This window comes from Electrophorus electricus, chromosome 1 (assembly GCF_013358815.1).
Source record: "Electrophorus electricus isolate fEleEle1 chromosome 1, fEleEle1.pri, whole genome shotgun sequence".
Lineage (NCBI taxonomy): Eukaryota > Metazoa > Chordata > Actinopteri > Gymnotiformes > Gymnotidae > Electrophorus > Electrophorus electricus.
Genome location: NC_049535.1, coordinates 32,756,948 through 32,783,891, shown reverse-complemented (window position 1 = coordinate 32,783,891; position 26,944 = coordinate 32,756,948). Strand labels below are relative to the sequence as shown.

The window sequence follows — 26,944 nt, the reverse complement described above, 5'->3', positions numbered from 1 at the left end:
CGGGGACATACAAGTGTTAGATCCTGGACACAGCGCAAACGTTCCAAACCTAATATCGCACAGCTTTTACTGACATCTTTACTTCTTTGCAACACAAACATATGAAACACAAACAAGGACAAAACAGGGACACAATTTGTGCTTTGGATACATTGTGTGTGTCATTTGCAGTTTGCCCTTTGCAGGAATGATAATAAAAAGATATGAATACTGTAGAGGTAAACAGTAACTCACTAAAATAGGATTACCATCACAAACCAGTCTGCCTGCAATGCCTGACAAATCGAGCTCGAGGGAAGCTGCAAGAAAATAGCACATAAGAACAGCAAGGGAAACAGAGCCTCGGGAACAAGAGGCCAGATTTCTGGAACGAAACCACTGAGCAATATCAACAGGAATAGCAATGCTGCTCAGACAGCCACTGAAATTAAATGAGGAACAAAATGTGACCTGGTGTAGAAATGTGCGATGACGGTTGGATATGTAACAGACAGCCAGGCTCTTTACACGGTGGTGTTGTATTACAGCTTCTATATATTGGGGCTGAATCAAAGTATAGTTAGACTTATAAATCGAACAATGTTTAGGTTTTTCATATTTTATATGGAAATCGTTTAATTGTCTTAAAAGAAATCTTACTTATAAAATGAGCTCTGGTTCATGGGTTTTTAAATGTTATATTTAAAAATTACATTTACTGTGTACAATATATCGCTACGGCAATATATCGTGAGAACACTTACTGATACATGAAACAACACAGTCATGGCTGTTTTGATATTTATGAATATTAATATTGTTTAACCAGAAGGAAACTGATGTGTTCAAGTGAATTTAACATGTCCACCAGGTGGCATGTCAAAATGAAAAGAAAAAGAAAAACTTTAGGATTTAGGAAACATTTATGCATTAGTCTAAGGAAAAGCATGGAAATGCATCTGCATTCAGCCAATTCTAAATTTAAAGCTAATGTGGATAAATGTGGGTGGAAAAAAGGTTTATTTAAAATTACAAGTGTTTCAGCATTTGTGAATCTTAACATTCAGAGTTAAATCCTTATCTGTTGGTGGGAGGGTAGAAGCTACTGGATGTGTTCTTTTTTGTTTTCTCCATGTTGGTACTTTAAAATTTCCCCATCTCCACTGATTGCATCATTGGTCTTTATTTGTTATTATGTATTAATACATTGTTGTTAATAAATAAGAGCATTTTTGTTAACATTTACCTTGAAGAAAATTGTATAACATGTATAACCTGGCCTTGTATCATATTGTCGAGACAATTAAATGTAGAAGCTGCAGGGTTTCACTTGCTTTTGTTTATTTAAACCAGCCGCCTGGACCTTATAAATATGTGTCTACTGTACACTGAACAGGCTGGTTGCATGATACACCACAGCTGTAACTTGGTATGCAACATGACACTGGATGCATTCAGGCTGGAGTTTGGTTCTTGACTTCTTGTGATCGTCATGCACTACTGACACACCCACAAACACCCACACCCACCAACGGGCTTTCGTCAGAGAGGGAGAGAGCGCACGAGAGAGAGGGGTGAGGGAGGGAAGACAGGCAAGAAAGACGTGCACACATTTGAAAGATAAAAAAAAGATTTCCTGCCGCCTGCAGTCACAGGGCCATCATTCTAACTGTAGCTTGACATTCCACCATGGGTCATTCCTCTTACCAGATCCCTGTAATCTGGACCTCTGTGTGGAGGAGTGAGAAACGTGGGGCCTTAATCACCAGACAGCTGCAACCAGACAGGACGTGAATGACTCCTCTGCAGCAACAAGGTATGAAAACTCAGGTACAGTATATATAATTAAAAAAAACAAAAAACAAAAAACAAACAAAAAAAACCCCCATCCCCACCCAACACCATCCACATTAAACATACCACACCCACACAGAAAAAAAGAATGACGATTGTTTCTCTACTTGTCGACGCTCCGAGTTAGGAAAAGGCTCCATGAGCAAACAGCTCATCTCTGCAGAGAGGAAGGAGCCCAAGAACACATCCACCCCTATCAGAGCATCTCTTCCTCCCACTGTAATCAGCAGACAGCATAGTGTGGTGTCTAGGGACCGCAGCCAATAGGACATACTGCCTTATTACGTCACTCATTTCAAACAAACAGACTTGTACAAGATTAAGTTTAGTCATTTTAACAATTTCTACATCTCAGCTGAATGACTGAACAAAAAGATACAAGAGTAACTATCCCTGCCTAGTCTGAGCATTGGGCACCTGTTCCATGAGAAGTTCCATGGCCGTTTTCCTGAGAATATCTGATATAACAACTACGAGCCTAGACTGGAGTGGTTTCAGAGCCAGGAGTAAATACAACTTGAGTTAACTGATCAGACTTTTGAACCTACAGTCCCATAAAACCATTGTCTGAAGTAGCCAAAAACTGTTCCAAGCATCCCTTTTACTGCTGGGAAAAAAAAAAAAACCCGCAGTGAATGAGAGTTATCGGTCCCACCCTGAACACCAGACTGGAAAAGGAAGAGGAGGAGAAGTGGAGACCAGTGACCAAGATCAGCACTGAGTAGGGAACTGAACCCAGAGAAGTAGGATTATGCAATGGCTGGGAAGGGGAGGAGCAGAACAGACAGGCTTAGAGAGAGAGAGAGCAAGAGAGAGAGAGAGTGAGTGTGTGTGGAAGAAGAGAGAGAATGAGAAAAAGGAAGATGGGCGAGAGAGAGAGATACAGAGAGAGAGAGAGAGATTTGCTCAAACTCAGGAGCAAGGTAGGTTTTTTTTTCCCGTCCACACCATGAACCCCTGAGGGAGGGCTCAGCATGGTGGAAGCAGAAAGCGGCTATGCTTGGCACTCGACACACGTGGTCTCTGGATTTACTCCATACAAAAGGATTCTGTTGTTTTTGTTTCCTTGCTTTTCCTGAAGCAGCCTTCGCAAATAGAAATACAAGTAACTTGTGTGTGTGTGTGTGTGTGTGTGTGTGTGTGTGTGTGTGTGTGTGTGTGTGTGCGCATGCATGTGTGCATAAAGAAAAGCCATTCTGTTTATTAGCCTTTCCAGACACAAACCCTTAACAGAAAACAGTTCACTTTGCGTTTAGCTGAACACTGAAGCTCAGAGAGGCAAAGCAAAGCATTAGCTGGGAACCATGCAGCATGCATGCTGTTTCTGTGCGAGTCCTGTGCATGTGTGAGGTGCTGGTCAGTGTTACATCCTGACCAGTGGGCTTTTTCTACATCAAACCAACCACAACCTGCACAGAGGAGCAGCAGCAAAGACACAGGCAAGCACTGCACGCACTCAGACACACAATCATGTCTGCGTATACTCACTCCAGCTCCTTCATTTGGTTTTCCACTTTCAGGCAAAAAAGAATCTTGATTTTTGTTGAATTTAGCAAGTTCAACTCTGACTTTAAATATTGCCTTTTATAGCAAATGTAAGGGGAACATAAAAATGTAAATGCCTGCAAGCACTCTATCAAAACCTATATTTCATACATCTCTCATGAAACAAAGCAGACAGGCTATCCAAATTTAATTCTATCCCACAAGTGTCAAGAGTTAAGTATGCCAACACAACTCTGAACCCTGCTGTGACACCAGCATATCTAAAAACCCCATCAGTGCCTGTCCCAGAAAACCTTCACCAGGTAAACATCCACATAGCATCAGCACCCACTCACAGCTACTACCAGCCCACTACCACGTAAGACGTGTTATGATGATCCGCCAATCAAACAAAATCTAGTCTGACCAATAATGAATGGAGTGGTGTATGACAACAGATGGGCAAAACTGTCCCTATACAATATTACTTATAATATGCACCTAAGAGAAAGCAAAACAAATAAATATTCATCACACCATACCACTGATTAACTAAGAGGGCATGGAAGACTAACCCTGCGTCCCCAACAGTGTGGCCACTGCTTCTTGAATGCAAATCTTACAGGTTTGCTGTGAGTGCAGTTTTCATGCCATGCCCTGCTTTCAAAATGGGGAATTAAAGCATTAGGAACTGAGAGTATTTGGAGAAGTGCATAAATCTCGTGCTAAGCCTAAACTGATGTCAGCCTACGATGAGCAATCAGATCTCAGTTACTGGGGGGAGGGGAGGGATAATAAAAAAAGAGACTGAGGAAAAAAAAAACAAAAAACTAAAGGACATTAAAATTCCTCCAGCCAAGTTAAAAAGGAAACAGCATCAGTGTTCATTGGTTTTAATAAAGAAGGGTAAACTTCTGTTGCCATGTTTTTCCTGAGAACAGAAGGTGACTTCAGATGAAAAACATTCAGCTCATTGCAGAGGCCTGAACGTAGTAGCGATGTGGTTTACATATCCGCTCAGATATAAACATCAGCTCAGCGCGAAGAGTGCACTTTGGGCTTTTCTACTCTCTTTTGGCCATGGCTCCAAGGAGGAAACAAAAAGAGGGTGTTGCCCAAACAACCAAGGCTTCAGCCTGCACCGAACACCCAGAGCTGCATCACTGCAGTATGCCTAACCTGACAACCATTTAAAAACAATAATACAAGGAATAATGCTAGCTCTAAAAGAGAATACAATGACCCAAAATTACACCCAATATACACCCAACAACTTCAACAAGGCTAAAAACAAACTTCTGATTTTAACTTTGGACCAGACAGCCCATGAGGACCTGCCCATGAGGACCTGCCCTGTGAGAGACTCACCAGCTGAAACTCTCTGCGGCGGTCGTAAGCGTTCTGGATCCCGCTGTCGGCCCACAGTGCACAGATAGTAGGCAGGTAATGCAGGAACACCTTTGTCTCAATCAAGCCTTGCGCCACCTTGGCCGAGCGCGTGTCGAAGGCCATCATGGTCTCACCGTGGACCTGGTTAGACAGCTCACCCCATGGGATGTGTAGTTTCTCTCGTGCGTCCACCAGCACCCGGATACCTGGGAAGAAAGGTGGAAACCTCAGTGCTCATCACTGCTAATGGAGAAAACCTGGAGTTGTCACAGTTGCAGCAGCAGTAGCAGCAGCAGCAGGGCTCCCATCCCACCCCTGCCCACCAATCATAACATATTCTACTCTAGACTACAAAAATAAATTAGTTTGGTTAAACTATAGTTTCTGTTTCATGTTCCCAAAGAGGCACACCAGCAGAGTAGAGTGCAGAGCTATTGGCAGAAGCAACAAAATCTAAAGCAGCTCCTGACAAGAAAAACAGCCAGCCACACAAACCACCTGTCATCAAAACCTGTCGCTTCATCTCACCTATACAAGAAATGATGGCAGAGTAGTTGAGTGTTGTGTCTGAACACAGTGACAGCTGGCATGGCTGCAGGATCTCTGGTGACATAACTAAAACCAGAAAAGGTTGTGATTTGTGAAGAGGTTGGATGACTTCCCGATGGCCATTAGCGCTGTTGTAACTGAGCGCATGTGCTCAGGACGTCTGGTGCCGCTGTGCTCTGCCCTGTCTGTGTGTTCAGTCCCAGCACAGCAGGAAAGCTTCACTTTAAGCTACCAGCTCCACAGACTGTGGGTGTCACCATCAAACTCGAGACCAGTCAAACTGGTTTACACTGAGATGTGTGTGCATGCAAACATGCAAATGCGTGCGCACACACACACATGCAAAAACCATAGGTATAAGCCCATGAACAGCTTTTTACATTTCATATATACACTGTGAAAGACGTTTAATAAAGCAAAGTAATTTCATCCCAATCACATCATATTATTCAGTAACAATTGTGAATTATTCTTAATTGAAACTAAAATGGAAAGTTACATAGTTAGACAGAGTGAGGAATGAGATTCCAGGACAACTTGTGGGTTCCTGGAGTGCAAGGGGTTAAACGCCATCATCAAAGGAGGTCCCCACTGTGCTCACTGTTTCTATTACTGTAAGCCACCAAATCCCACTTGTTTGTTCTTTGTGAAGATGTACGATGCCTGTCGAATTCAGTTTACGCCAGCATGGCTGCTTTCAGTCTGCATCTCTAAACCTCAGTTTTTGTCCCCGAGTTCCCAGCTCCAGCCAGTCTGTGAATCACTCCTTTACTGTTAGGTGGCATTTTCTGTTTTCTGTGGTGAGATTTCTGCCGCCACATCTCTCCATACTACCAGCATTCACTTTCCTTGCACTGGTTCACTGTACCATGGATGTGCCGATCGAAACAAAAAAAAGTAAATGGAGCCACGGCAAACAGTAGTCACTGCTGCAGCAAGTCACTGACAGCCTGTGTGCCTGTACAAGTGATTCACTATCCTTTCTGAGCACACAGAAATCCTAGCAACCTCCAATATAGATGTGGTCCAAGCGCAAAGAGATGGCTCTTTCAAGAGTGTAGTTTGAGAAGGAATTTGTGCTCATCTTCACTACACGCTCTGGAGGGAAATGAGATCAGGCAAAGAGGTGTTTGAAGGTTAAACAGAAACAGAATAGACAGTGTGATTTGTTAAATAGATAAAGCACCTCACAGACATCATAACACGGCTGGATCGCAAAATCAGCATTTAATGGGTGTTAAGGTTACGGGGAAATGTAGATAAATCTATCAAACATGCCATAAGTCTGTTTATTATAAATTAGCTTGGGTGGGTTAGCAACACATCTACAGTTTATACAGTAGCAGTGTATTCTGAAAGCAATTCTGAGAAGCCAAAAGGATCATCAGCAATGGCATGCACTTCATTTCTAAGAAATTTCCTCCATCCTCTGTGTCACCATCATTTGCCACGTTTGTTATTCAAATTTGGAAATTGCATTCTCAATTTCTAACAATTTTTCATAACACCTTTACTAGCAGAGTTAATTAGTAAATTCCTTTGGATTAGGCTTTAAAGGGGAACTCCAGCAATTTTGCTAAATTTCTTCATAAGTCAATGGTTTAAATGTAAACAAAGACATTACAAGTATTTTGGTGTGAAATACCCTTCATGAACCTCTCCGTCCTGCTCGTGTTTTGTGTAGTTTGGGTAGGCATGGCCAAAACATTAATTTAAAAAAAGTCGCAAAACAGTGTCTTAGGCACCAAGCAACATATTCGTAACCATTTTGTGCAATAATGGAATACATCTTTGAGAGTCATTAAATGCTTTTCATGTCTGGTTCCTAGTACTATCATTGTCATCAATTCTGACTTGGTAGCTAAAGTTCTCTAGAAAGGTGCATTTCACACCAAAACTAATTACACTTGATGAATACATTTTGTAAAACCAGTGGAGTTCCCCATTTAAGATGAGAGAAAGATTAGACTACACAAATTCCAGATGGGAAATTTAGGCCTAAGGTTAGGGTAGTCATGTAAAAACCCATAAATATACAAGAGTCACCACATTTGATGAGAACTTACTGCATCAACACCGTCTGCCACAAATCAATAACTAGTTCATTGTAACTGAACATCACTGAAAGCAAAATAGCTTTCAGTGCATGAAATATTCATGGATTAAACTCAGCTCAGTGTTTGTTCTGGAGCCTCTGGGAGGCCAGCACTGAGGCCTGAAGTAATGGTTTCATTTCACTGTTTAATAATATAGAATCTCTCAGAGCCTGGGCGTTATGCCACCCTTGGACCACTCTTAATATGTGGGTGGTGAAAGTTCACAATGCAAAGCATACTAGTTAATGCATAAATACAAACAAAACTTAGGGCAATCACAGCCAAAGGGGGCTTGTATTGAAACCTAAAAGACTAGGTTTGCAGTACAGAAACCCATTATGCATCATGCACTAGCCCACACCGCTGCCAGAGTGCTGACAATTTGTTAGGCAGACTGACAGTCACTTCATATCAGTGATTCTTCAAAGCAAAATGGAACATTAATTACATGCAAGAGCAAAGAATGAATTTATCAGATACAAATGAGCCAAGGGTTCATAATTCTGTGAGACCAAACTGTGCAACTTCTGTATTACATCACTCAAAGAAACTCTTATTTAAACAATAGCAGGATACAGCATGCAGAGATCAGGGCTGCTATAAACAGGACCATGCCTGAGTTGGAAAACCTAACCAGACTATTGCTATGCACCACAGAGATTAAAGCATACTAACCCAACAGTTCACCTCAGTCTCTGCTTTTGATATTTAAAAACAAACAAACAAAAAAACTATAAGAGACCAAACTTAAGCTGCCGTTTAAATTCTGCTCGTAGAAACAATTATTTATTATGTAAATAAAAATTTTGGATGTAAAGGAATTTCAATATTATACCCAAGTCCAGCCACATTAATTTGGTGGAAAAATTCAAAGATGTGGATTAATGAAAAGTTCCATAAACATATTAAACCTATAGTTCAAACATCCCTCTCAATAATGAGACAACATTCCTCTAGCACAGTTCTTCAGAAAGTTACACATGCAATTTGGTGTCAGTAATCCAAATTAATGTGATCAAATCACTCGAGTCTAGTCAGTTATAATACACAACTTAAAAGAAAGGTATTTATACAGTCCTATAAAAGACTCTGTTTTGAAAAGTAACATCTGCAAAGTCCTGATTAAACATTTTCCGCCTTCTCATATTTGCTGGAACTGAACATTTAGTTGCCCAATATTGCTTTCTAAAGAGGAAGACTGGGCGGGGGGGGGGGAGGGATCTCATCATCGAGAAGTTACAAAACAACAGATAGCAGACATCAATCAACACATCATTAGTTGTTCATTTACCTACATAACACTGCATGGTTCCCTCAATGGTTTAATAAAACAAATTTGAAGTAAGATTTGCAGTACACCTTTCCTGAACCCAATTTTTTGTTTATAGGCAGTTAAAACATTGCTGACCCAGCTTCAAAGAGCTGTTCAAAATGACTTCCTAGTTGAAAGAACCAACCCCATGCATTCCAATTTTCTGAAAAAGAAAATAATTTGACAATTTACTTAATTGCACCTCCTCTTTTTTGTTTAGTTTGCTTCCATGTTAAATGGCCACTAACTGATGGGTCAAAACCAGCTTCAACAGAGCAATGCAGTCTCACATTACCATGGCTCCTCAACACTTACTGCTTATGTATGATGCTAAGAGGCCACAAATTGACATGATGATCAACCATTACTGCACCAAATAGCACGGCCTTAGCGAGAGTTCAAAATGAGATGTCCCACTTTCTCTATATTCTTCTATCTTTGTGCTACAAGACCTTTCAGAAGGCGGTCACTGCCTAGGCAGCTGTCAGCGCTGATATTACTATCTGTGGACAAAAAACAAAACAAAAACAAACTTACAAAAAAAAACACATACAAGATGCAATCCCACATGGGATCAAAACCTGAAGGCAGTTGTTGATTTTCTCTTCCTTTGTAGGAAGACTACAATTTCTCCATCCTTCGTTAACACCTTGGGCTCAATGTCAAGGTGTTCCTTGCATCAAATGCTTTCTGATCCAATTGATGAATTTGGATATGAAGGTGACCCTGCGTCAGAGACCATGAGTCACAAAACATTGACAAGGCAGCTCCTCTGTCACTCATGCTGCATATGACTGACAATTGATTTCCATTTCAGTGATTTAACCTCCAGGCTCCAGCACCGACAATAAGGGGTGGAAATCCCCTGCTAAACATCAAGCATTTACTGGGGAGCCCCGTTATATAATACGCTTTTTACTAATTTCTCACATCCACTTTACAAGAATAGATCATCAACAAGCAAGCAGTCGCCTTAATATGTGCAGTTTCACAATAAAGGAAGGTATATGAACACTAAAAAACTTTATATTACCTAGAACGTTTACATTTATTTTATTCACAGAGGCAGCAACTCGCGAAAACGACTGTCGAGATGCTTATCGGAGGAGCGCGTGTCAAGTGAAATCAGTGAAACGATAGGAAATGTGGGCACGCCATCCCGTTTAGCGCGAGAGTCTCACCCCAGTATCCACCTAAAGCGGCTCCGCCCGGGGATCTTCTGCGACGCCACCCAATTTACCGAGTCCTAAATGATTCCTATACCAATGTGAAGGTGAAGTTAGCGGGCTGCCGAATGCATAAACGCTTTGTAAAATTAAAACAGTAATAAACAACAGAATAAAGCAAGGTGTGCGATCATTTACGCCACAAGCTAGCAGTAGTTAGTTTCTTTTAACGTGGCTAAAGAAACCCAAGTCACACACAAGTGGATGCGTCCGATTACTCGAGTTCAGGCGCTCAGCGCGCGGGGGTCTGTGGCACGCTCCTTTGTCATTATTGATGCAAAACCCGACAAACCAAGAAAAGCAGACAGTCTTTACATTTTCAGTTCAGTTCGCACTGTTCGCCCAGCTAACACACTTTCGATCTACATACATGTGTGTTGCACATTGTATCGATTGCTGGCTAATTGATCGCTGTGGTCGTTACACTGCCGCTCACGATGGCCGGCTGAATGGCACCAGTTTACAACCGCGCGCAGACTTCGCTTTACTGCTAGTTGTAAGACAAACGTCTTGTTTGTTACGTTCTCCGTGTAGCAAAGACGCGTGTTCATGTCAAAACACAGCAAATTTCAGACGGCTCTTTGTTCAAGACCACCGCGGAGGTCCACAATAACATGGGCGTTTCTGCCACTTCTGCATCAAGCAGAAGTGAATGCCTCCGCGCGACGTAGCACAACTTCAAGCTCGAGACACCAAAGTGGTGAGTTAGCACACCAGCTAGCCTAGCTTAGCTTAGCCAACATTACACACACTCAACTTTCGGACAGACAACAAACAAACTCGTGCGAGACGCCGGAAATCTGCGTATCAACCGAGTAAAACAGGGACTCCGACCTTTGATAACATTACTGTAAATAGTTGCTCTGAACTCTTCTTTCGCCCGCTGATCGAAGTCCTGGCCGTGTATGATGCGCATCTGTTTGAGGAAAGTGGACTTGCCGCTCTCTCCAGCGCCGAGCAAGAGTATTTTTACTAACCGTTTTACATAATTCTTATCCTTGGAAATACATTTATCTATCTCCTTGGATTTCCTTAGCTGCTCCGCTTCGCCGCTGTTGAGTAAACATTTCGGAAAACAAACGGACAGAAAGGACCGGGACGGCAGGAAGTCCGCCATCTTTGAAACAACTTCATCGATACGGTGAGGGAGGGTAAGCGCGCGCGACACGCGACCTCCCGGCGGGCGGGGCGCGAGCGCGTGCACGAGTCCTCGTGCGGTTCTGTGCATGTTAGGAGGGTCCTAGCTAGTGAATACTGACATATATATCCAGGAGTCCAGGAGTGTGTCATACGTCTCGTCTGAGTTTGTAGACTATTGTCCTTTTGCACTGTTCTGCAGAGTTAAATTCCTGTGTACTGTGCATATGGCGAGTCATTTTTTTTAGACATTAGACGCATGGTGCTTACATTAATATATCATCATATTTCAGCATTTATCATTGATCGAGACACACACAAACATACAATGAGTAAGGCAGGACAGGTAGATAATAAACTGAAATAAAATGTGCAGTGTATGCTATTCTCTTAAATTAACACATCTATATGCTAAAATATCTGTTAGAATTATTATACGCATTGCATGTCTTGTTTTTCAGTCATGACTTTATTCTAATATTATGTTTGACTACAAAAAGTCTATTCAACCTACAATACGCTACATAACCCTATCGTACTGTAGCTCAAATTTATGAAATTATAAACAAAGCAGTTTATGAGTTTAGTTGCGCGTGCCAGTATTTCAGTACTTCCACGGCTACGTTAATACTAAAACACATTAATCAGACGAGATAAACTATGGTAAGCGCGCGCGGTCGCCGCCTGTAGGGCGTGGCGGTTAGTCTTCCTCGCGTGGAATGACAGGTTGCTGAGACAAAGCTTCGCTGAGATTGGTGGACAAATTAGCTCTGTTTTTTCCTTCAGGGTCTCCTCCAGTCGGTGCGCATGGTAAAGGGCTTGTAGCATGTGTGGAATACATTTGTTCATTCTTGGACATTTATGAAAAGTTTCTTCAAAGGCTATTGATTGCTTTTGGCAGTTCATTTTGAAAAGACTGTAAAGATGACGATAAAACTAATCAGGGACCATGGACAGCATTATCGACCTCGAATGGCCTGTCTGAAGAAGGTGCGTCTTATTGTCTATTACCTTTTCCGTTGTCTAAATGTAATATTGATTTTTCTCAAATCAAAATACGTCTTTTTGACCTCATGCACATGCTACTTACCCTTTTTTTCTATTAACATTTATTTGTAGGTTATTTATTATTGTTTGCAACAATGACTCGTGACAAATGAATAATTGCGGGTTTTATTTTCTTTAAAAACATTTCCCCCATTTATTTGTTTATTGGAATTATTTTTCCTTTGAGCTTATTAAATGCCATATATCCCGATTCGCCTGCATAAAGAAACTAAGAGGAATGTAGGTTCTGAACTATACTATAGGCACTGAACTATAGGTTTAGTGCTCCCTCTGGTTTATACTTGTTTATGGGTAAAAGTGATATAGGTGTGAATGAGTTTTGTATTTAAGGAGTGAGATGATTTTGTGAATGTGTACCAAAAATAGTAGGATTGGAGAGGCCAGATCTTAGATTTTTTGAATATACTGTTATCTTTAACCACCCATTGCTTTAGGGATACTGGACTGTGATGAGACAAGCATACAGAAACAGTATGATGTTTATTGTATGCTGTTTTAGTTACTGAGCTGAAAATGCATTATAGTTATTCTCTTTAGGTAGAGGCCTTGGTCATAGAGATGCAGGACCCAAAGTCTGGCGTGAAGTCGTTTGAACAGAAACGGAATGCCACCTCAATTCCACATGTGATTGCTGGTAAGTTAACACCCTGATATAATGTCATCATCAGAAAGGCTGAACTTGAACACACACCAGAGGTTCCAGTGACATTTCCTCCACTCTGCTTTTTTACATTTATTTTTGAATATTTGCCAACACATGGAACACATTTGAACCTGTTATAACTACTCCAGGAAAATGCCTGCATGCTGTATGTGCATTTTTATATGTATTTAACTACTGTGTTCTCAGAGTGTAGTTGTTTGACTCAATGGTTGTGATGCAAACCCGCCTGTGTTAGCGACATGCTGCAGCGCTGAACTTAACATGACCTGTGTGCTGATCTGTACTGCTGGTTAATCCTTCCTAAAAATGTGGTGGATCCTTGCTCGGGGGAATCCTTCGTTTTGTATTGCTGTAGAGTAATCCACTAATCCAGGCTGCTAGATGTTTCCATTGAGTGCGGCGAGATGTTTAAAGTTACAAAATAAAAAGATGTGTTGTTCTTACGCAAATAGAACAGTCACAAGGCATCCATATGCTTTTTTCCCCTCAAGAATTGATGCAGTTATTTATTTCTGTTGTGTGATGGCTGACATTGAAAGTGCTGTGAATGGCCCTGTTACAGGTCAGGACATCACTGCATGGATTACCAGTCATATGACGGTGGACGCTCAAGGTAGCCTTTTTCACTACGGTGCTCGAATGCTGCTTTTATTTCTTGCCATTCCCTTCACTGGTCTTTCTCTTCACTGGTCTTTCTCTACACTGGTCTTTCTAGAGGCTCAGGCTCTTGGCACCATGCTGGTGGCATATGGGTTTATCTACCCACTGCAAGACCCCAAAACGCTCATCCTCAGGCCAGACGGCAGTCTCTATCGCTGTCAGGTGACCGTTTACGGCACCTATGGGGGGAAACTGTCATGTTGTCACACACATGGTTGCACTCTGTAGTAACTCTGTAGCTTTTCACTCCTGATAGACTCCTTACTTCTGGCCGGCTCAGAAGTGGAAGGCACAGGACACCGATTATGGTATTCACTCATCATTATTAGATTATATTAGATGATAAGCATATTAGATGATAAGCATGAGAAAGAAGCATAAGAAACAAACTCATACCTTTTTGGAAAACAAACACATTGTAATTCTCTCTGACCTTTGCTATTTAGAAAGTGAATTTTATGTCTTTTTTCTCACTAAAGCAATTTACCTGGCAAAGAGGAACATTCGGAAGAAGGGGATTCTGGATCAGTATGAGCAGGTGCCGCTTCACCTCAGTTCCGGCAGCATTTTCAATGTCACATTCTGTGATAACAGCTGTGTTATACCGACACCATGAACAGGAACGCTACAGAAAGCTTCACAAATGGCTCAACCACAAATGGGACTTCATTGTGAACCAAGCCAAAGAACAGACCAGGTCAGCCATCGCTGGAATTGCTGGAATTGTTCTAAAGTGCTCATCATTATTCTTCTCTCCACCTCATGTCTCCAGGATATGAAACTTCATGTCCTGATCAAGGCACAGATAATAAAGGCACTTCATAATCCTGCTTTTAGGAAGCAGATCCAGCCTAGTTGTAGACTCCAGTTGTAGGATTATCAACAGAGTGCTAATTCTTCGGACTCAGGTCATCCATAATCTGTGTCCTGCAGGATTAAGAATCAGACTAGTTGGGATCTGTTTTTGCTGTGCTCTCTGTTTGCAGGGCAGGGAAGGCAAGGATGAAGTCAGACCGTGTGGTGTTCAGTTATCAGGAGAGGGCCTACTGGATTGTGCACCGACCTCCTGTGAGCAGGAGCTGATACTACTGAACATGACTTTTATAGTGTAAATAACAAAAAAGGTGAAGTTGGTTGGATACATCGAATGTCAGGGTGATGGGTGGCTCTTGCACAGCTGCAACAAAACTATATGAAGCGTGTTTATACGTTGATGATTGATGGCCCAGTACATTTTACGTACTGGTTGCTGGTCACACATGGTGATCACAGCTTTGGTACTCATTGATGCAGCCACTACAGGAAGAAAAGACATTTACCCTCAGTGAACTTGTCATAACCGTGTAATGTAACATGATGCGATAGCACTATTAGTATTATCACAACGTAAAATACATTTTTCATCATGTGTAGTATTACAGTTTAAAAGCAAAGTCTACTTTCACAAAGCTCTGTTAAGTCATGGAAATAAAGTTTTATGTTATGGTTTTATGTTAGACTTTTATATGACTAAAAAGAACAGAACCGTTGTAATTACTGTCTTTAACGATGTCACAGCCTCAAACTCACAGTGCCATGGACTATGGAGTGGATCGTCTCATTGATCCTAACGCAGAAGAGGTGAAAGGTGAGGGTGCATGCAGTTTGTTTGAAGCCTGAACAGCAAACACCAGTGTATTAGCAACAGAAGCCACCAGTGTCAGACTGTTCTGTTTCCCCCCCATCTCCGTGAGATCCAATGGTACCAACCAAACCCTTATAGTGTGTGTTTATGCCTTCAACATTGATATGCAGCCTGTCTTTGCCTGAACCACGTCTAAGGGGGGTGGGGGTGGGGGTGTTTGGCAGCAGTAAGGCAATGTGGGCAAGATCACCTCTATCTTATTTATACGGCCTGCCTGCATGCTGTGTCCCCTTAGCCATGGGTCTTGGTCTTAGTGCAGGGGTGACTGCAGGCAGCCCTTCTCAATCTCCTTACTCCCGTGTAAGAGGATTCCTGCCCCAGTTACCCCTCAGTCACACGTGGCATGTGGCTTGGTGCTTTCAGGGGTGGAGTGGGAGTTTGATAGCAACGGAGCCACCGGTCCTGTTCTGCTTCCGTACCAAACTTCCTGTTGCTAACTTCTTCTCGTGTTAGCAACAAAAGACTAATAGACTGTAAAAGACTTTGATTTCTTTTTTTCCAGACAACCTCTGGTTTTCTTGGAGCCGTCAGTACATGCAAAAGTGTATTAGCACAAGCTGAGTGATTCATGTGTATAGAAGTTTAAGAAGTGTATAGAAGGATTTTCTGGGGGCTGACAGGCCAAACTCCAGATCCAGACAAGGGCTTGACTCATTTACCTCCTGATATAGAGAACAATGATTACTCTGATTGGGTGAAAGGGTGCATATTTTAGTCAGGAAACACAGATTTTCACTGATTTGGTGTGTATGACTAGTGACATTAATTTTTTCCAGGTTAGTGTCAGTGTGTGTGTGTGTGTGTGTGTGTGTGTGTGTGTGTGTGTGTGTATGTGTGTGTGGATTGGTCAGACAGATTTTCACCTTGTTTGTTTGTGCGTGTGTGTGTGTGTGTGTGGATTAGACAGACTGATTATCACCATGTTAGCGTGCATGTGTGTGTGTGTGTGTGGAATAGACAGACTGATTATCACAATGTTAGCATGTGTGTGTGTGTGTGGAATAGACAGACTGATTATCACCATGTTAGCATGTGTGTGTGTGTGTGGATTAGACAGACTGATTATCACCATGTTAGCGTGCGTGTGTGTGTGTGTGTGTGGAATAGACAGACTGATTATCACAATGTTAGCATGTGTGTGTGTGTGTGGATTAGACAGACTGATTATCACCATGTTAGCATGTGTGTGCGTGTGTGTGTGTGTGTGTGGAATAGACAGATTGATTATCACAATGTTAGCATGTGTGTGTGTGTGTGTGGATTAGACAGACTGATTATCACCATGTTAGCATGTGTGTGTGTGTGTGGATTAGACAGACTGATTATCACAATGTTAGCATGTGTGTGTGTGTGTGTGGATTAGACAGACTGATTATCACCATGTTAGCATGTGTGTGTGTGTGTGTGGATTAGACAGACTGATTATCACAATGTTAGCATGTGTGTGTGTGTGTGGATTAGACAGACTGATTATCACCATGTTAGCATGTGTGTGTGTGTGTGGATTAGACAGACTGATTATCACCATGTTAGCATGTGTGTGTGTGTGTGGATTAGACAGACTGATTATCACAATGTTAGCATGTGTGTGTGTGTGTGGATTAGACAGACTGATTATCACCATGTTAGCATGTGTGTGTGTGTGTGGATTAGACAGACTGATTATCACCATGTTAGCATGTGTGTGTGTGTGTGGATTAGACAGACTGATTATCACCATGTTAGCGTGCGTGTGTGTGTGTGTGTGGATTAGACAGACTGATTATCACAATGTTAGCATGTGTGTGTGTGTGTGGATTAGACAGACTGATTATCACCATGTTAGCATGCGTGTGTGTGTGTGTGTGTGGATTAGACAGACTGATTATCACCATGTTAGCATGTGTGTGTGTGTGTGGATTAGACAGACTGATTATCACCATGTTAGCATGTGTGTGTGTGTGTGGATTAGACAGACTGATTATCACCATGTTAGCATGTGTGTGTGTGTGTGTGGATTAGACAGACTGATTATCACCATGTTAGCATGTGTGTGGGTGTGGGATTAGACAGACTGATTATCACCATGTTAGCATGTGTGTGTGTGTGTGTGGATTAGACAGACTGATTATCACCATGTTAGCATGTGTGTGTGTGTGTGGATTAGACAGACTGATTATCACCATGTTAGCATGTGTGTGTGTGTGTGGATTAGACAGACTGATTATCACCATGTTAGCATGCGTGTGTGTGTGTGGATTAGACAGACTGATTATCACCATGTTAGCATGCGTGTGTGTGTGTGGATTAGACAGACTGATTATCACCATGTTAGCGTGCGTGTGTGTGTGTGGATTAGACAGACTGATTATCACCATGTTAGCGTGCGTGTGTGTGTGTGGATTAGACAGACTGATTATCACCATGTTAGCATGTGTGTGTGTGTGTGTGTGTGGATTAGACAGACTGATTATCACCATGTTAGCGTGCGTGTGTGTGTGGATTAGACAGACTGATTATCACCATGTTAGCATGTGTGTGTGTGTGGATTAGACAGACTGATTATCACCATGTTAGCATGTGTGTGTGTGTGGATTAGACAGACTGATTATCACCATGTTAGCATGTGTGTGTATGTGTGTGGATTAGACAGACTGATTATCACCATGTTAGCATGTGTGTGTGTGTGTGTGGATTAGACAGACTGATTATCACCATGTTAGCGTGCGTGTGTGTGTGGATTAGACAGACTGATTATCACCATGTTAGCATGTGTGTGTGTGTGTGGATTAGACAGACTGATTATCACCATGTTAGCATGTGTGTGTGTGTGGATTAGACAGACTGATTATCACCATGTTAGCATGTGTGTGTGTGTGTGGATTAGACAGACTGATTATCACCATGTTAGCATGTGTGTGTGTGTGTGGATTAGACAGACTGATTATCACCATGTTAGCATGTGTGTGTGTGTGTGAGTGTGTGTGTGGAATAGACAGGACTGATTATCACCATGTTAGCATGTGTGTGTGTGTGTGTGGATTAGACAGACTGATTATCACCATGTTAGCGTGTGTGTGTGTGTGTGTGGATTAGACAGACTGATTATCACCATGTTAGCGTGTGTGTATGTGTGTGGATTAGACAGACTGATTATCACCATGTTAGCATGTGTGTGTGTGTGTGGATTAGACAGACTGATTATCACCATGTTAGCATGTGTGTGTGTGTGTGGATTAGACAGACTGATTATCACCATGTTAGCATGTGTGTGTGTGTGTGGATTAGACAGACTGATTATCACCATGTTAGCATGTGTGTGTGTGTGTGGATTAGACAGACTGATTATCACCATGTTAGCATGTGTGTGTGTGTGTGGATTAGACAGACTGATTATCACCATGTTAGCATGTGTGTGTGTGTATTAGACAGACTGATTATCACCATGTTAGCATGTGTGTGTGTGTGTGGATTAGACAGACTGATTATCACCATGTTAGCATGTGTGTGTGTGTGTGGATTAGACAGACTGATTATCACCATGTTAGCATGTGTGTGTGTGTGTGTGTGTGTGTGTGGAATAGACAGACTGATTATCACCATGTTAGCATGTGTGTGTGTGTGTGTGGATTAGACAGACTGATTATCACCATGTTAGCGTGTGTGTGTGTGTGTGTGTGTGGATTAGACAGACTGATTATCACCATGTTAGCGTGTGTGTATGTGTGTGGATTAGACAGACTGATTATCACCATGTTAGCATGTGTGTGTGTGTGTGGATTAGACAGACTGATTATCACCATGTTAGCATGTGTGTGTGTGTGTGGATTAGACAGACTGATTATCACCATGTTAGCATGTGTGTGTGTGTGTGGATTAGACAGACTGATTATCACCATGTTAGCATGTGTGTGTGTGTGTGGATTAGACAGACTGATTATCACCATGTTAGCATGTGTGTGTGTGTGTGGATTAGACAGACTGATTATCACCATGTTAGCATGTGTGTGTGTGTATTAGACAGACTGATTATCACCATGTTAGCATGTGTGTGTGTGTGTGGATTAGACAGACTGATTATCACCATGTTAGCATGTGTGTGTGTGTGTGGATTAGACAGACTGATTATCACCATGTTAGCATGTGTGTGTGTGTGTGGATTAGACAGACTGATTATCATCATGTTAGCATGTGTGTGTGTGTGTGGATTAGACAGACTGATTATCACCATGTTAGCATGTGTGTGTGTGTGTGGATTAGACAGACTGATTATCACCATGTCAGCATGTGTGTGTGGATTAGACAGACTGATTATCACCATGTTAGCATGCGTGTGTGTGTGTGGATTAGACAGACTGATTATCACCATGTTAGCATGTGTGTGTGTGTGTGGATTAGACAGACTGATTATCACCATGTTAGCATGTGTGTGTGTGTGTGGATTAGACAGACTGATTATCATCATGTTAGCATGTGTGTGTGTGTGTGGATTAGACAGACTGATTATCACCATGTTAGCATGTGTGTGTGTGTGTGGATTAGACAGACTGATTATCACCATGTCAGCATGTGTGTGTGGATTAGACAGACTGATTATCACCATGTTAGCATGCGTGTGTGTGTGTGGATTAGACAGACTGATTATCACCATGTTAGCATGTGTGTGTGTGTGTGGATTAGACAGACTGATTATCACCATGTTAGCATGTGTGTGTGTGTGTGGATTAGACAGACTGATTATCACCATGTTAGCATGTGTGTGTGTGTGTGTGTGTATTAGACAGACTGATTATCACCATGTTAGCGTGCGTGTGTGTGTGGATTAGACAGACTGATTATCACCATGTTAGCATGTGTGTGTGTGTGTGGATTAGACAGACTGATTATCACCATGTTAGCATGTGTGTGTGTGTGTGTGGATTAGACAGACTGATTATCACCATGTTAGCGTGCGTGTGTGTGTGGATTAGACAGACTGATTATCACCATGTTAGCATGTGTGTGTGTGTGTGTGGATTAGACAGACTGATTATCACCATGTTAGCATGTGTGTGTGTGTGTGGATTAGACAGACTGATTATCACCATGTTAGCATGTGTGTGTGTGTGTGGATTAGACAGACTGATTATCACCATGTTAGCATGTGTGTGTGTGTGTGGATTAGACAGACTGATTATCACCATGTTAGCATGTGTGTGTGTGTGTGTGGATTAGACAGACTGATTATCACCATGTTAGCGTGTGTGTGTGTGTGTGTGGATTAGACAGACTGATTATCACCATGTTAGCATGTGTGTGTGTGTGTGGATTAGACAGACTGATTATCACCATGTTAGCATGTGTGTGTGTGTGTGGATTAGACAGACTGATTATCACCATGTTAGCATGTGTGTGTGTGTGTGTGGATTAGACAGACTGATTATCACCATGTTAGCATGTGTGTGTGTGTGTGTGGATTAGACAGACTGATTATCACCATGTTAGCATGTGTGTGTGTGTGTGGATTAGACAGACTGATTATCACCATGTTAGCATGTGTGTGTGTGTGGATTAGACAGACTGATTATCACCATGTTAGCATGTGTGTGTGTGTGTGTGGATTAGACAGACTGATTATCACCATGTTAGCGTGCGTGTGTGTGTGTGGATTAGACAGACTGATTATCACCATGTTAGCATGTGTGTGTGTGTGTGTGGATTAGACAGACTGATTATCACCATGTTAGCATGTGTGTGTGGATTAGACAGACTGATTATCACCATGTTAGCATGTGTGTGTGTGTGTGGATTAGACAGACTGATTATCACCATGTTAGCATGTGTGTGTGTGTGTGGATTAGACAGACTGATTATCACCATGTTAGCATGTGTGTGTGTGTGTGTGGATTAGACAGACTGATTATCACCATGTTAGCATGTGTGTGTGTGGATTAGACAGACTGATTATCACCATGTTAGCATGTGTGTGTGTGTGTGTGTGTGTGTGGATTAGACAGACTGATTATCACCATGTTAGCATGTGTGTGTGTGTGTGGATTAGACAGACTGATTATCACCATGTTAGCATGTGTGTGTGTGTGTGGATTAGACAGACTGATTATCACCATGTTAGCATGTGTGTGTGTGTGTGGATTAGACAGACTGATTATCACCATGTTAGCATGTGTGTGTGTGTGTGTGTGTGGATTAGACAGACTGATTATCACCATGTTAGCATGTGTGTGTGTGTGTGTGTGGATTAGACAGACTGATTATCACCATGTTAGCATGTGTGTGTGTGTGTGGATTAGACAGACTGATTATCACCATGTTAGCATGTGTGTGTGTGTGTGGATTAGACAGACTGATTATCACCATGTTAGCATGTGTGTGTGTGGATTAGATAGACTGATTATCACCATTTTAGCATGTGTGTGTGTGTGGATTAGACAGACTGATTATCACAATGTTAGCATGTGTGTGTGTGGATTAGACAGACTGATTATCACCATGTTAGCATGTGTGTGTGTGTGTGTGGATTAGACAGACTGATTATCACCATGTTAGCATGTGTGTGTGTGTGGATTAGACAGACTGATTATCACCATGTTAGCATGTGTGTGTGTGGATTAGACAGACTGATTATCACCATGTTAGCATGTGTGTGTGTGTGTGGATTAGACAGACTGATTATCACCATGTTAGCATGTGTGTGTGTGGATTAGACAGACTGATTATCACCATTTTAGCATGTGTGTGTGTGTGTGTGGATTAGACAGACTGATTATCACAATGTTAGCATGTGTGTGTGTGGATTAGACAGACTGATTATCACAATGTTAGCATGTGTGTGTGTGGATTAGACAGACTGATTATCACCATGTTAGCATGTGTGTGTGTGTGTGTGGATTAGACAGACTGATTATCACAATGTTAGCATGTGTGTGTGTGGATTAGACAGACTGATTATCACAATGTTAGCATGTGTGTGTGTGGATTAGACAGACTGATTATCACCATGTTAGCATGTGTGTGTGTGTGTGTGGATTAGACAGACTGATTATCACAATGTTAGCATGTGTGTGTGTGGATTAGACAGACTGATTATCACAATGTTAGCATGTGTGTGTGTGGATTAGACAGACTGATTATCACCATGTTAGCATGTGTGTGTGTGGATTAGACAGACTGATTATCACCATGTTAGCATGTGTGTGTGTGTGGATTAGACAGACTGATTATCACCATGTTAGCGTGTGTAAACTGGTTTCCATAAATTCATTTTTTCCCTTTTCTTTTGTCTTCAGGCAGATGTTTTTAGTCTACGTGGGTTTTCAAGATGAAGACTTGCTTATATACCCGGGAACACTAGAGGCGCCCTAACCAGTAGACCCTCACTAGCTACCAGTAGACCCTCACTAGCTACCAGTTGACCCTCACTAGCTACCAGTAGACCCTCATTGGCTAGCAGTAGACCCTCACTAGCTACCAGTAGACCCTCACTAGCTACTCATGCAGATAGAACGTGAAACCAAAGTAGCTGTTTTCTTATTTATTTATTTATTTATTTTGGATTCATTAGCTTTGTGAAATGTACCTGCTGATAGCTTCAGGTATACTGAATATCTTATTACTTTATTAAATATTAACATTAACAAGTGTCCCACTGTGGAAAGAATGTTTCTAGATAACATACATTTACTATTTGGCAAGGTGCTAGTTGTTCACATTATGGACTGTGGTTTTAAGCTTCCCACATGTTCCACCCTCCTATTGGCTGTATGGCCTCCTGCTTGTTTAGGTTTGTGATGTGTGGACTGGTAAATTGTTTGCTTGGACTTGTTTAGAAAAACTGCTCTTTTTTTTTTTCTTCTCCGAAACATGTGTGCCCTTAACAAATGTTAATGCTCTTTTTTAGGAAAAGAACTCTTATTACTACAGAAGAATTGTAAGTGGAATCTCTAAGCATGTGTTGAATAAAGTCTTGGATGGTTTTGCTCACACTAACCTGGAGAACTACACTGACTGGTCTTTCCTCCCTTAGATCATCTTCAGGCAGCAAGCAATCATGAGGTCAAAGGTCAAATCCACCGTGTCCCTTGGAGCGTAAGTCCAACACAAAACGCAACAGAAATGTTTCACCATGCGTAGTCTGGCCCCAGTAATGAGCAGACAGACAGCACGGTGCCACGGTTACCCCGAGTAAATTCTGAGCGTGGTAAATGTGCACGTGTAACGTAGTAATGATGTGTCTCACCTTCTGATTTTAACACAACACGTTCCCATCCAATCCCAATCTAAATCAGCCTGAGGTTACTGTAGGTCCTGTGGACTGTTGTCAGAGCGTACACGCTTATTTGGTGTCGTGTTCCAAGTGTATTGCTTATTGTTCTTCTTTCTTGCTCTTCCAGCCTTGTGAAGCACACGATGACCTATCAGAGCCATGACCCCTTTCTCACCCCCTGTCTCCCTAGTAACCCCTGGCAGACGGACGATGATACATACTGGGCCCTGAACATGCCAGAGTGAGATGTTCCTGACACAGGGGTCATGCCTCTGCCTGACAGCTCATTTTTCATGTCCTGATATTTTCAAAAATAGCTTGAAGATTGGGGGTTTCTCAGTTCTCCAACAATTTAGCCAGACAAGTCAGTTGATGAGCAGTTTTTGTAGTGGAGTGGTTCAGTTTCATCATGACAACTGAACAACACAGAACAGCAGGGCACAGGAATCAGATGCGAAACATTAACGTTGAGATTGGCATCGAGGCTGTTTGGGGAATGCCAGCCTGAACCAATGAAGTGGAGCAGGCTGAAATCTCAGGACATGTGACATGGTGTTCTGTAGTCCAGTGTTTCCAAACCCAGTCCTCAGGGCCCACCGGACGGTCCATGTTTTTTCTTTAACACAGATCCCAGTTTGCCTGTCCCAGGTACTCAGTGTTCTGAATGGTTTGGGTCATGCGCGTTAGGAGCTGGGAAAAAAACCCGGATTGGCTGGCAGGCGCCGGGGACTGTGCTGGGAAATGCTGCGCTGTGGAGTTCCCGACGGTGTAGGCTGCACCGCTGGACTGTAGGCACTGATGGTTTTGTGCCTGTGTTTTCTACAGTGTTGACCTTCCCACTAAGATGACAGTGGAGCGCTGGTCCTACGGCTTTTACGAGCTACTTAGAGACCCGCGCGGCCGCGCCGACTTCAGACTCTTCCTGAAGAAGGAATTCAGCGGTTTGTGATTCTTTCTGCTGAGTGTTAATGCAGGGGAGGTGAGGAGCAGCTTTTAGAGGAGAGGTGGGCCACGGATGCGCTCCTGTGTGTGTGTGTGTGTGTGTGTGTGTGTGTGTGTGTGTTTGCAGGTGAAAACCTGGCTTTCTGGGAGGCAGCAGAGGAGCTGAAATGGGGAGCAGCATCAGCCATATCTGAAAAGGCAGAGACTATTTTTAAGTGAGGCTTGTGTTTGAGTTAAATGGCTAAACATACATGTAGCACTCCGTCACCGGGTCTCTGTCCAGCAATGAGAAACAGCCCCATTCACTTTGATCTAGTTAATGTTGCTACTGTCTGTTTTTGTTGTTCTTTAAATGGTAACAATAAAGTTTGTTATATATTTCCATTTCCATAATCTATTAAAAATCTAGAATTAAATGAGCAAAGATGCTGACCTTTACAGCACAGTGCTGCACGGATCTGATGATTAAGTAGTTTTTACAGATATTTGACCCTTAGCCTTGTATTTGACCCTTAGTCTCTATATTGTATAGATAGATATGTGATATATATGACCCTCTGATTATGCTGAACTAGTGGACATCAGTTACATTGTACAACAGTCTGCATCATTTTAAAATATGATACAACTTAATGCCTTTGATGAAAATGTTCTACATCGTAGTTTTTAACTATGGGATAGCTATACAGTGAGAGAGTGCAAACATAAAAAGGATGGCTGGATATTACTGGTGCAGGACTAACAAGTGCCGGCGAGCAGCCCCTGAAGTGTGGGTCGCTGTGTGTGCGCAGGACATTCTTAGCCCCCGGAGCACCGTGCTGGATCAACATTGACGGCAGGACGATGGGGCTGACGGTGAAGGGACTACAGCATCCGCACCGCCACGTACTGGATGCTGCTCAGAACCACATCTTCATGCTGATGAAGAAGGTTTGGATGTGTCAGAACAGACACGTGCGCAGCTCTGACACCCTGCTTTCACACAGTACATGTACGATCGCTTAATGTTCAGTCATTTCTGCATGACGATTACAGGATACTTTTTATCGGTATCTCAAGTCACCCGTTTATAAGGATATACAGAAAAAGGCAATCTCACCTGCACCACACAACTTCACGTAAGTGTTTTGAATATATGTATATATGTCTGTGTGTGTGTGCATTTATGTATGTATGTTAAATTTCTATTAATGCAAATGCATAAACCACATAGGAACTATGCTTTCAGCTAAAGAAATAGTTTGTTTTATTGAAAGAATCAGCTTCATCACATTATATAAAATATATCTGAGTTTAACTAAAATATATATGAGTTTCTGAAATCCCATGGAAGAGCTGAGTGTGATCGGTATCTCTCCGTTTGTGGAGGCACGTGTGCTCTTCTTACTAGCACGTGTCTGTTAAGTCTCTAGTGTCTCTGATGAATTAAGGAAAGCAGCTTTAATCAGCCACTCAGCCTATCGAAATCCTGACCTCCCATATGCAGTGGCGAGGACAGACTGTATAGACTAGTGGAGTAACCACACAGCACAGGGACAGGTGGAGTAACCACACAGCACAGGGACAGGTGGAGTAAGCACACAGCACAGACAGGTGGAGTAACCACACAGCACAGGGACAGGTGGAGTAACCACACAGCACAGAGACAGGTGGAGTAACCACACAGCACAGAGACAGGTGGAGTAACCACACAGCACAGAGACAGGTGGAGTAACCACACAGCACAGGGACAGGTGGAGTAACCACACAGCACAGGGACAGGTGGAGTAACCACACAGCTCAGAGACAGGTGGAGTAACCACACAAGCCTGGGCCTCTCCCAGTTTCTCCCCTGTACAGAAGTTGTAGGAACACTTGCAAAACAAATCAAACTACTCTGTAGCCCTGTATCTGCCACCACAGTGACGCTCAGCTGGAACAGAACGCTCGCAACCGCAAGCCTGGGCTCTACCCCTCCGTTACCTGGCAACGGCAGCAGAAGGAGAAGGTTAGGACCACCACCCTCATCGACATCAAGAAGCTGATGGCCAACAAATTGGACCGCCAGTGACAGGGGTGGAAGTGCAGAGGTCCACGCGGGGGTCTTGTTGGAGACGCTCAGATATCTACCGCGTGTTTATCCGAATGTTTATGTAGCGAAAACTGTTTGAGATTGTCATGTAAACCATGTGTAAACAGTATAAACATAACTGAGCTGATTTAGTCCCAGTTCTGCAGTGTTTGTCATGTCTTAGAATGGCATACTATATATACACAGTCATAAGGGAGAATTATATTGATTATATGTCAAGTACACTGTGCATTTTAAAATGGATGTTGTTTATTTAATTCATGTGATGCATACATTAGTTTGTGTTTATGGGTACATTCAACCACTAAATGTACAATGTATTTAGTGTGTCCTGGGTAGGTTGCAGATGGTAATAGCATTTTTTACTTTTACTATAATTACTATAATTATTATAAAGCATTACTGCAGTATTACTATAATTATTATAAAGCATTACTGTAGTATTGCTATATAATTTAGTGTTACTGTAGTATTACTATATTATTATAAAGCATTACTGTAGTATTACTATATAATTATTATAAAGCATTACTATATAATTATTAGCATTAACTGTAGTATTACTATATAATTATTAGCATTACTG

General features: G+C 42.1%; 2 protein-coding genes across 6 annotated transcripts in view; one reads left to right on the top strand and one right to left on the bottom strand.

The window, feature by feature from the left end:
• The window catches only part of gna13b (guanine nucleotide binding protein (G protein), alpha 13b), a 20,426-nt gene extending 9,400 nt beyond the window's left edge, over positions 1-11,026 (bottom strand). Inside the window, exons 1-2 of the mRNA XM_027014689.2 lie at positions 10,725-11,026; positions 4,687-4,913 (exon numbers count right to left, since the gene is read on the bottom strand). Coding sequence (XP_026870490.2) covers positions 4,687-4,913; positions 10,725-11,007 — 510 coding nt within the window. The 5' untranslated portion in view covers positions 11,008-11,026. The remainder of the gene's footprint in view (positions 1-4,686; positions 4,914-10,724) is intronic.
• On the top strand, positions 9,902-26,877 carry rgs9a (regulator of G protein signaling 9a). Of its 5 annotated transcripts, XM_035520117.1 has the most exons (20): positions 10,503-10,590; positions 10,927-11,031; positions 11,814-11,837; positions 11,929-12,017; positions 12,633-12,729; positions 13,322-13,372; positions 13,475-13,581; positions 13,676-13,727; positions 13,899-13,957; positions 14,040-14,116; positions 14,406-14,487; positions 14,977-15,039; positions 22,980-23,009; positions 23,106-23,167; positions 23,473-23,586; positions 24,171-24,286; positions 24,415-24,502; positions 25,079-25,217; positions 25,323-25,405; positions 26,190-26,877. In XM_035520117.1, the coding sequence occupies exons 4-20, from the start codon at positions 11,952-11,954 to the stop codon at positions 26,335-26,337; spliced, it is 1,434 nt and encodes a 477-aa protein (XP_035376010.1). In that variant the 5' UTR covers positions 10,503-10,590; positions 10,927-11,031; positions 11,814-11,837; positions 11,929-11,951; the 3' UTR covers positions 26,338-26,877. The 5 variants fall into 5 exon arrangements, with proteins under 5 accessions (XP_035375969.1, XP_026870491.2, XP_035376010.1 ...); XM_035520076.1 differs by lacking the exon at positions 10,927-11,031 and having other exon boundaries at positions 9,902-10,590; XM_035520120.1 differs by lacking the exon at positions 11,814-11,837.
• Positions 26,878-26,944: the final 67 nt, after the last annotated feature.